At 40.3% G+C, this 12,052-nt stretch overlaps 1 protein-coding gene across 5 annotated transcripts in view; it reads right to left on the bottom strand.

Annotated features, from left to right (window-relative positions):
• Positions 1-9,604, bottom strand: part of LOC128363475 (storkhead-box protein 2-like) — a 148,477-nt gene extending 138,873 nt beyond the window's left edge. For all 5 annotated transcript variants that reach the window (XR_008321666.1, XM_053324476.1, XM_053324480.1 and 2 more), the window contains exon 1: positions 8,976-9,604. Coding sequence is in view for 4 of the 5 variants with exons in the window: in XM_053324476.1 (XP_053180451.1) it covers positions 8,976-9,312 (337 nt within the window). In the remaining variant the exon portion in view is untranslated. The remainder of the gene's footprint in view (positions 1-8,975) is intronic.
• Between the last annotated feature and the right edge of the window lie 2,448 nt (positions 9,605-12,052).

The following is a 12,052-nucleotide window of genomic DNA, read 5'->3' as shown; positions in this document are numbered from 1 at the left end:
AAGGGCACGATTTTCCATTGTTTATGGCAGTGTTCTCAAATAAAGAAATTCTGGGAAGAAGTGAAACAGTGTATTGAGGAAATATTAGAGATAAAATTACATCTAGGTCCAAAAATATTTCTATTAGGTATCTACCCAGCTAATTGTAACATAAGAAAGAAGCATCGATTATTTTTAGATATAGGCCTGTTGTTGGCCAAAAGAGTCATTGCAGTGGCTTGGAAAGAGGTGGATAGACCAAGGATAGGTAAATGGCTTTCTGAATTAACAGCAACTCTGCCCTTAGAAAAGATCACGTATGCAATCAAGGGTAAACAATCTATTTTTGATAACATCTGGGGCCCCTTTAGAAATTTTCTTTCGAATAAAGACTTGTCGGGTTTGGTGGAAACACCCGGGGATGACCCATAAGTAGCCCTCTGCAGCCCATTTGGGAAAAATGTTTACTGTCTGGTGTTGACTGACCACTTTCTAATTCATGTGCAGTGTACACTTGTGAATATGAGCAGTGTATGGTTGGTTTTATATTTATTCTCCCCTATCTGTATTCTTATTTCTATTATTTATTATTTTATTATTTATTTTTATTTACTTTACTTATGTAGTATTTGTATTGTTTTTTTATTGTATACTTAAGTTCCCTTCTTTCGTTAGTGATTTATATTTACTATTTGTGTTGTTTTGTTGTTATGTCTTGGTTGTGAATTGAAACATGGGTTCTATATGGTTTGGGGCATATGTTTGGAGTCCCAGTAGTTATATGTATGTGTTACTATGTCTGAAAATAAATAAAGATATTGTTGGAAAAAAAAAGAAACTCAATATATTGTTGTTCCTACAGTATCGCAATATATCGTATTGTTGCCCCTGTATCGTGATACGTATCGTATCGCCAGATTCTTGCCAATACACACCCCTAGTTATCAATATGCGGCACATTGACGAAACGTCCGGGAGAGTTGAGTTGTCTGCTTTTATCCTCCCCTACTTCAGTAGCTTATGAAGGGAGGGGGCAGGTTGTGTTATGAAGCCTACACCGAAGCCACAAGCGAAGTTATATGGTTAACTAGCTGCTAGCAACTTCTAATGAAATCGAGCAAGTGATCAACATAGTTAACGTCACCTTACTTCAAGCACAGTCATTTTTGCAGCAGCACTGAGAAGGTAGAGCTGTATGGTAATTAAATAAAACACTTGGCCAAAATAGAGCCTCTAAAATAGAAAAAGAAATCGATTCCGGGAGAAAAAACGATTTTTAAAATCACCCCATAAAAAATCGCGATATGTACATGAATCGATTTTTTTTCCCCACCCCTAATTTTCAGTGTCCATATCTTCAGCAAACAATGTTTTTGACTGTAGAAACCAAAAACAGTGTAACAGATTTTTAACAGACGTACAGGAAAATAAATATGAATTAAAATGTGGAATTAATATAATACACTTTTGCAACAAAATGGTCTATAACAAATTTTACATCATTGGCCCAAACTTATTTAGAAAAAAAATGTTGTTTTTAGGATATATCCTGCTCAATATTAACAAAACATTTGATGTTTTAAGTACACTGTAGGTGATTCAAATATTTAATATTTATCATTCTTTGTGGATACACAATGGGACATTTTCAGGAGCATTCAGTCTTACTTTTGGTAAAAACAATGTTGCAAATGACCAATGACAATCAATCCAACATAAATACAAAATGTACAACCTGATGCTGCTTTTAAAAGTATTTTTAAGACATTTTTGAATTTCTCATCTTGCCGACCCTTATTTGTCACTGACCCATATATTTGGACTACTTGCACATTAAATTGGTCCACTATTGTCTGCCAGGCTTTTTCTCTCAGTTTAATTACACCGGACTAGTACTGCCCGAATAATATAATTAGGGGGCCAAGACCGAGGGTCCGAGGGAACGCGTATGCAAGCAGACACGTTTCCTAGGACCAGCGGTGCTAGGAACCCTATTGTTTTTGTGCTGGTTTTTATTATTAGGGGGCCAAGCCCGAGGGGCCAAGGGAACGCGTATGCAAGCAGACGCGTTTCCTAGGACCAGCGGTGCTAGGAACCCTATTGCGCCCGAGCGCTGAGCAGCGCGAAGCCCTATTGTTTTTGCCATGATTATTAGGGCCCGAGCGCTGACCAGTGCGAAGCCCTATTGTTTCTGTCAAGATTATTAGGGCCCGAGCGCTGACCAGCGCGAAGCCCTATTGTTTTTGCCAAGATTATTATTATTAGGGCCCGAGCGCTGACCAGCGCGATGCCCTATTGTACAGTAGTAGCCACTTCAAAGTTCCCCTCCAAGCTGAATGCCAGCTGAATGGCAGCCGACTCCCAGCCAAGTTCCAGCCAAGTTCCAGCTGAGTTCCAGCAGCTGGAGAGACCCCCTCCTTCTCCTGGGCGCGTCTATCTTTTCCTGTAAACCCGCCTATTCATTGTAATACAGGGTTTGACCAGAAGATGGCGCTTCTGTCACAAACTAGCCCACATTCTGATGTTTTAGGAATTGTTACTGTCAGGTCATCCAGATTCATCGAATCAAATCAAAAAATTAAATAACCTACTGACTGCTGATTATTTTGTTATTTGTTTTGAATCTAACACAAAAAACAAAAAAAAAGCCTTTTCATATTTTAATTTTAGGCTCAGATAAATAATACGAAATGACAAAAACGGACCACAGGACTGTATTTGATTATGTGCAATCATACAGCACATATGTGCCAGCCAACCCCGGTCTATTCAGTGCATGCGTTAAGCCAGGTAAACCCAACCACCGTATTAGCATTATCATTGCTCAACCTTTTGTTTGGGCTTAATGGGCCATTTGGTTCCATGGTCACACAAATCACGCACAGAGATCAGAATAGTGTTCATGGACGTCGGAACTATTTTCTGAGAGGGGTCACTGTGAGCTTTCATAATAGTCAAATCTCTCTTGCGTCAGGTTTTCAGCCTGCGCAAGGCTGAGAAAGAGCGCTCAGATGCCGCAACAGATATGGGCCAGACAGAGTTGAATGAGCATTAATTATATGAAAAAGATAAATATAAGTCAGACAAATTGAGTTTACATTCAGATTTGTTATTATTATTATTACAGTAACGAAGTTAATTAACTATTGGTGTAAAACTGAAAACTCAACCACACATACGTGCTGGACAGAGTGGGGGCACTACACACAACTACTACTACACCCCTCACTCACTTAGAAAAGATGTAAAAATGAAAACTCAATCACACATACAGTAGCATATGTGTTGGATATAGTGGGGGCACAGACAGTGTCTTGATCTTGATTTTCGGTGGGGGAGGTGTCCAGCACGAAGGTGATGGGTTGAGGGGGATGGTTACAGTGCTGTCCCATTGTCTTTCAAAGCGAATGCCCCCCGTCCCCTGCTGGCCCGCACTCACATTACCTCAAAACCCAAGTGTACTCAAGCACAATTGCCTCCGGCACATGCGTTGCGCAAAAGGCGCACATAACGCGTGCTGCGCCGGTAACACACAACACAGGCGATCAATTAACACAACGCACTATGATTAAAAAGTACAAGCATGTTCTTCTGAGTCATGCCTGAGTAATGCAGTAGCCTACTACAGATACTTGTGTAAAAAAGACGCACTGATTTCATTCACGCTCACAGCCTCTCCAGCGGAGAAGCTATACAACAGACTTAGTTTAACTGAATGACTTAGAAGTCTCCAAATGACTTGCTTTAACGAATTTCGTTAGTTTATATAATGCAGATTTGTAAAATATTACTTTTATGAGGGTCACAGTCACAGACTGTATAAACTTAGCATTTCATAATTGTGGTAACAGCGGTGCAGCAGATGTAATGAAGTCCACGCAGCACACTGGATGTAACTAATATTAAGCCTATAGCCTATTCATTATAATGTCCATGGACATAAATTGAGTTATTTTGCCTTAATAATGATAAAATAATACACAAAAAAATGGTCGGATTGGGAACCCATATAATATTAACACTACGTATTTAATAGCGTGTCCTGTTTTAAATCACTAGACTGGGTTTGTCTCATGGGCTATTTCTTGGTTTGACAGTGACAGTGATCAGTGATCAGTCAGAGGAATTATTAAGTGTTTGCGAGTGTTTCCTGTGACACACGGTGTCCTGTCAGACGGCAGCTTCAATTGCATCTTTCTAATGGATTAACTATATTGTATGCTTCATTCGGCGACTTTATACAGAAGAATAGAAGTAAATACAAGTAATATTAGTGTATTTAATATTTAGCCTAGTATTTTAATCAGGTTTAATCACAAGGTTGTAACATGATGAATCCGGTTAATTTTTTTTTAATCGTTGGACAGCCTAGTCTTTCCTATGAGCAGTGGGTCTAAACACACTGCTCCTCCCCGTGGATAAATGAGGCATTGCAGCTGGTTTTCACTCGGGCAGCTTAGGGGCGTTCCCAGTCGGGGCCTCATTTACCACGTCATCGCGGGGGGATCGCATTTCCCCCCGCTTCCATTATCGGCCAGCCAAGGACCGGTCAAGGACCAGTCAAGGAGCCATCAAGGAAACACGGGAACTTTGAAATGGCTTCATCTGTATCTGTCAAGATTATTTTTCTTTTTCTTGCACAATGACGGCCTTTTTGCCCCCCTAAACGTGCCCCAAAAGTCACCAAAGTTGGCATGCAAGCCAGACCCGGTGAAAAATTTGATATTTTATGGTTTACATATGGTTCATTAATTACTCCCATAATCGTAAGTATTTCCACCTGAAATTGACTCAGCTGCGACATAAGACCTTGGTGATGCTACATTCTGCAACTCGTGACCCATCATGAAATACTGTTGCCATGACAACGCATTCAACGCCATGAAATACGATTACAGTTTTCAGGGGCAAAGGATGCCTCCACAGTAACGAAAGTCAACACACATGTCTGGAGTGGGTTCATTTAACATCCTATATACTTCAATGGGATGGGCGTGACTAAACGGCTCAATAGCGCCCCCTTGAATATTTCAAAATTGAACCTCAATCTTCCCGATTGACATAGAAGAATGAAATTCGGTAGGTATCATCTCCAGACGCCATTTGGACCCATACCCTAAGTGCAACAGGAAGTCGGTCATCTTGGGAAAAATGCTCAATTGTGTTGAGTTTTTTGATCCTTTCCAGGCCACATATTTTAACGAACTAGTCCTAGAGATTTCATCCCATCCACTTCAAATTCACACAGAATCATCTTGAGACATTGGAGATGAAAAGTTATCAAAAGCTTTTTTGTACATCATTCCTGGTTGCCGGGGTGACATGGCGAATTTCGATGTCTCGCCATGACATTTCAAACCCTCATAACTTGACTCCACATGGTCTGAGCTTTTCCCAATTTCAGATGCTTGTTCAGCGTCCTGGTCTGAACACATGTACAGTCTGATATTTAGTGACAGTCATAGCGCCACCTACTGGCAACAGGAAGTCACTTGCTTCATTCGTTCACTAATTACTCCCATAATCTTAAGTAAATACAGTAAATATGAATCCATCGCACTAAAAGCTAACTAACTAATAAAGAGACAACTTATGACCAGCCTGAAAACAAAACAAAACAAAACACAAACGGACTCCATAACGTACTGCTTGGCAAAAGACATGATGCCCCCGTTTGCAAAGAGGGATTTCAGAAAATGATCCGGACCTGAGGATCACAGCAGCAACAACATAGCCTTGGGCTTGAAAGAGGAATTAGTTACATGTGTTCCTCACACAGATAATTGTATTAACATTATGGAAGCAGTGGAGCTTAATCAATGGACCTAAACTTCACCTTGCTATTGATAAGTTAGATTCTCAAAATCTTCAGTAATTATACAGTAGGGCTGGTCGATATGGGCTAAAATCAATACCACGATATATTGAGCTGTTCACCTCGATAACGATAAATGGACGATAACTACCACCAGAGCGATAGATATAACATATGTTGTATCTATCGCTCTGACTACCACCACCCCGTGCGCTAAAAAAAGTTTGGCCACTACATGGGGCTGTGGCAGCATAATTGCTCCACTCCAAGGTTAGATGTATTGCCCTGGCTGGTGAAGAGTCTTTTTGCACAACTTACATTTTACATCTTTCTGAGCAGTATCTTCCCTTTTGAAACCAAAATGTTGCCACACGATTGAAGACGCGTTTTTCTTGGGAACAACCTGCTGCTCTTCCTCCTCCTCCACCAGGTGTACCTCCGCCGCCGCCGGCGCTGCAGCTGCCGCTTCGACGTTTGAACTGTCCTCCATCTATCTATCTATCTATCTATCTATCAATCTATCTGTCTGTTTATTTTGCTATAACTCATATGTCAAGTCGAAGAAGAACCAACCGTGTACCAAAATGCAGAGTGCGTAATGATATATGGTTCAACTCTTTTACGCACTGGGCGCACGCCGGTTACGCTTGGAGTTTGTTTATGGACAACCAAACGTGATAGCTTAGTGTCATACACCGTTGGAAACCTCTGACTATTGGCTAAAAGGTTATCAACTTCATTTCACCGAATACTTCCATTGGCTGGAACAGCTGTCAATCAAACCCACGTTGTCGTCGGTCACATGTCCTCATTGGCTTTGGAGACATGTACTGCCTAATCCTAAACACCGATTGGCTTGTGTGTGGTGTCGTCAGAAGCAGGAGAGGCTCACGGTTGTAAACATCTAGTCACGTGTACTCTGAGCTGGACGTGAAGGTCAGGAAATGACGTAAACGGACCGTATATGGTTTGTTATTTGTGTTATTACGTTACGTGTTGGACTAAATACATGGACATATTGAGGAAAGTATTTCGGTTTTATGGAAACAGATTTCATATTTCACAAGAATGGATATTTGGCGAGCTGTACAGAAAGTCCTGAGTCATAAGATGATCGTTGTGGATAAAGGGAAGACTTTGAAGGTATGCAGACATTATAGCTTTTCTCACTTAGCTGAGGGGCTAGCCGAGCTAATTGCTAATACTATTACGGCTGTGAGCAACCATATAAGTCGTGAGTGGTCTTGAATGAATCAAGAGAATCTAAGCTTTCCAACAATGTACGGCATGAATATATATGTTTATGGGTTGGTGTTTAAAACATTCAGAAGAACGTGTGGCTACCTCCTAACATCCGTCCCGTCCCATAGGCGGAACAGCGTGCGTTAAGAGGTTAAAAACCGAATATACCGACATGGGCAAAATGACTTCGGTTTATCGTCGTAAATTTCGGTATCGATAAATTTTCGGTTTATCGCCCAGACCTACTATACAGTCATGATACCATCTTCTTTATTATATCGTAATGGCAATCATACTCACAATATTTTCCACAATAATCGCAATGACTTTTACAATAAATGGTGCAGCCCTATGCCGGACATATTTCCCATTAACATACAGTGCATCCGGAAAGTAGTCACACCCCTTCACTTATTTACAGCCTTATTCCATAATGGATTCAATTCCTTTCTCATCAATCTACACACAATACCCCATGATGACAAAGTGAAAAAGGTTTTTTAGACATTTTTTGCAAATGTATTAAAAATAAAAACCTTACTTTCCAGATGCACTGTATATGTTTCACCTGCTCATAAGTTTCCATTAGAAGCTGTTGCTCGCTTCGTGAGAATAGTGCGGCACACATTTTTTTCCATGTCTGCATCAGTAAATCTGTGATCGATGGAGTGGTCTATTATAGAAAGCCGTGAATTATTTAGACCTGGCTTGACCTAACCGCATATCTTCATCCTGGATTGGCAAACATGCAACGGATTAAGCCAGGATGAACTGATGAGACTTCGCTCTTCAGTTATCCTGGACTTCATAATTCCTAAAGACTCACATATCAGTCTTCTTATTTATTGTGGATAAAAAACAAATGCATTTAAGCTATAAAACTGTCAGCTTAACATAGAACAGACGAAACAGCAATTTGTAGAATTGTAGAATTTGTTGTAGAATTAAGTGAAATTCAAACTGTGCACCCGATACTTTGTTCAAAACTGATGTGTAAGTGCCAGTGTCTGTTTGTTTGTTTTGACATTCACTGGAATATCTCTGATCTTGAATACCACTATGTTCAAGAGTTGGAGCTGTATGCACTATATAGTGAAAAGTAGAGGTGATGCACCTCCTGTGGACAATGTCATACTAAAACACTGCTAAACTCTACTTTCCATTACATACCAGTGAGACAGAGAATATAAATTTAGACCAGAAATGTGCAGATCATGTCCTCTTTAATTTATCATATGGTCTAAAAACTGACAATGACACCTGAGTTTTCCTTCCCTACAGTAGTGACATTGCTCTCTATCTTATAGGTCTGATTGAAACACTACAAAACAGGACTAAACAGCTGTACAATCCTCTGTCAAAACAATGTTACCACTTCACATGTTCAACTTCTCCTGACAGCCTCCAAACAGACACGAAAACATTGTATAAGTAACATTACTGTTCACCGCAGCCAAGAGAAGATATTTAAGACTTATAAATGCAATTAAAGACTCTTTAATATCTCCTGTAGCATTTTTATTTCAAGGAAACTTAAGTCAATGTTTTAAATACTTTAAGACTGCAGATATGGTGTTGAAGCAATTACACACAACTTTTCCTGTGATGTCATTGCTTCTGAAAATGTAGCCTTCAGTGTGGCACCAGGCACAGGAATTTCTCACTAGTCGGTTTTTCTTTGTCTTGGAAATACTCATTTTAAAGATATATGTTATATGCAGTGACTAATCTCACAGCATTCAGTAATTTTACATCACACTCAAATATTGTAGCTGTTAGACAGAAAAATGTGAAACAGGAGATGTTGTGAGAACTGAGACTCTGTTCGCAACAGAGAAACAGATGATGTTGAAGATGAAGATGACGAATGGCAAAGGAAACACACCCACAAGCATAGGAATAACAGCTGTCTGAAACCTATGCAGCAGTGAGGCCTTACCCAGATATTTGATGGTAAATCCTCGAGGCGGATTAAGGGACCTCCGCATCCATCCCTCCCTCAGTACTTCCAGATGGTCCTCCTTCCCCTGTATCAGCAGCACATGCTCGTCTATCCATCCCAGGAAGAAGGTCTCGGACACAGCCTCGGTAATCCGCTGGTTCCACGCATGTTGCTGTGTATTTTCCGCTTTGAAATCGGCAAATATCTCATAGCCGGTGTGATGTCTCGGCAGCTCGTCGCTCTCTGACACACCGGCCCCCACCGCATCCCCAGCTCCGACACTGGACAGAACTATGGCCAGAGAGTGGGGAGCTATCTGCAGGAAAGACTCCATTGTTGCGTCGGCTTCTAGCTGGCTACCAAATGCAGTGTTATCATTGTATTGACCTATCTCACACACCGTCAGGTTTAATAGCAACCAAACAGTCCATGTTAGCTATCTGGGGCTGCCGCTAGTAGCTACGATTTGCAACAGCCGCATATCTTCAACTGTATACATGAAGCTAGCCTGCTAGCTCCATAGTCTTCCATGAAACCCATTCCTACATCTCTAAGATCCCTCTTCTTTTCCGAACGCAATATATCGCCCCTTAACTGGGTGCTGCATTTACTGAAGCCTCATGTCGAGCGCAATCCTCCAGAAATGAGAGATGACATTCGTGATTTTCGGTGTAAACCTCGTTGTTACATTAGGTACCTAGGAATATGGCTAGCCGGATGCTAACGTGTTAATGAATTCACCAGGGTAACGGATGAGCCCCGCCCCCTCTCCCCTGACCCCCTTATCTCGTCTTTAGGTTGCAGTCGGGTCTCGTGAGACAGCCACAGTTCACGGTTAACGACGAAACTGGATCAAACCATCCGCGACGAAAGTCCTGTCTCGTGCCTGTTATGTCTGGCACGGTGCGTGTAAACACAGCTGGATGCAGGTCAGTGTCATCCAGGTACGGTAGTGCAGGCATCAGTAAGGAGCTGTGTCAAGAGAGCGTTAACATGACTGAAAAGACCTCTTCCGCCCAACATTTCAAAATAAGATCTATAAGCGACCATGCGTCGTTTCCTCTAAAAACAACAGCGGGAACCTGCCTAGAAGGCCCCTTAAAACCGACAAGATGAGCCTGACATTTCACTGTAATTTAAAAAAGATGATTGATGATGAAATAGATTATAGCTGCTTTAACTAAACTAATATCTTTGAACACAGCCTTGGTTACTGATAACAACATAATCATACACCTTAACATGTCAGAGTCTGTTGCAATGCTTAGTCAGAGCTGGGTTTTTTTTACCCAAATCGAAGTCACGTATAAAGTCTGTAGAGGACAGGTCCAAATCATGTCTCAAATCTTTGAGATGTGACTTGCAAGCCTTGCAAACAATAGCACAATGCCCCAAATCCAACCAAAAACTTATTTTTTAATGGAAACAATATATTGTCTATGTTGTGAATCTGTGTGTGACAAATAATACAGTGAGAACAGTGAGGTTTAAATTTAACGGAAAGCTGCAGTTTCTAGCTTGTCTGTTTGGAATATTTTTGTGCTGCTCCTAAATTCATCTCAACACATCTCTCCAGCTTGTATGGAAGCAAATCTGTCTAACCAGATTTTGCAATTAAAAAGCCATTGAATTGTTTGATTTTGTTGTTGTCTCTGAATACAACTATTCAAGGTTTGAATAACTAATTTTTTTATTTTTTTATTTTTGTGTTCACAAATTTTCAGTGTTCACACATTTTCTGGGACTCCAAGGATAAGCAATCATTTCTGTCTCAAATTAAGTCAACATAATTGGTCATGTGACACTGATGTTTGAAATAACTGACCTCTCTATCATGTTTGTGGTGTTGGTGACTTTTGGAGAATTGTCCATGAAAATATCTGACAAATAAAATGCCTATGGCTTCCGCTATGGTGGATTCTACTAACAGAAGTTTTGGGGGTTTTTTATGAGATGAATTCTAGTATTATCACTAATTAGCAGTTATCTGTGTTTGCAGTCAACACACCTGGATTTTTAGCTTAGCTTATTCACTAGGAACCTAGCCAGCTAATGGATTGGCCTTGGGTTAACCTTTGAGCAATATGCCACAATTGTTAAACTGGCATGGACTAAAGTCTGCGGGGGACTTGAGGTGTACTGCTATCAACAGCACTGTGAAAGATTATTATCTCAAATACAATTATTGAGAAAGAAAAGCACTTTTATATTAGTTAAAAAATGTTTACTGCTTTAAGTACATCGGTCCTGGTTGAGGTCAAGGCCACTGTGATGTCTCCAGTATACATTGTAAGTACCAGTCTTGACTATAGACAGACCTTACTTCAAAGGACAAAAAGCATGTATTTAAAGGCAAGGCAAGGCAGTTTTATTTATATAGCGCATTTCATACACAATGGCAACTCAATGTGCTTTACATAAAACAGAAAAACATGTCATTTGAGAAACATTAAAACATACAATTACCCCCCCCCCCCCCCCCCCCACCCCATAATAAAAACAAAGTACAGAAGAATGGAAAGACATAACTAAAATGCTAGAATAGAGCATTAAATATAAGATTGCAGCATAAAATAATAAATTAGCTTTAAAATCATTAAAAGGACATAGAGTGCAAATTAAAGATTAAAATGTAAAGTGCTTTAAAAGAGCTCAATTATAAGCACAGGAGAAGAGAAATGTTTTTAACCTGGATTTAAAAGTGTTCACAGTTGGGGCTGATTTCAGTTCTGCTGTTAGTTTGTTCCAGTTGTGTGCAGCATAACAGCTAAAAGCTGCTTCACCATGTTTAGTTTGAACTCTGGGCTCAACTATTTGACCTGAGTCAGTAGATCTCAGAGCTCTACTGGGTTTATATTCTACTAACATGTCATTCATGTATTCTGGACTAAACCATTCAGTGATTTGTAGACCAGTAGCAGAACTTTAAAATCTATTCTATAGCTGACTGGGAGCCAGTGTAAAGACTTTACAACTGGAGTAATGTGCTCTGATCTCTTTGTTCTGGTTAAAACTCGAGCTGCAGCATTCTGAATGAGCTGCAGCTGTTTAATGCTTTTTTGTGGGAGTCCAGT

This window comes from Scomber japonicus, chromosome 8 (assembly GCF_027409825.1).
Source record: "Scomber japonicus isolate fScoJap1 chromosome 8, fScoJap1.pri, whole genome shotgun sequence".
Classification (NCBI taxonomy): Eukaryota; Metazoa; Chordata; class Actinopteri; order Scombriformes; family Scombridae; genus Scomber; species Scomber japonicus.
Note: the sequence above shows the minus strand (reverse complement) of the source record. Positions and strands in the feature narration are given on the sequence as shown.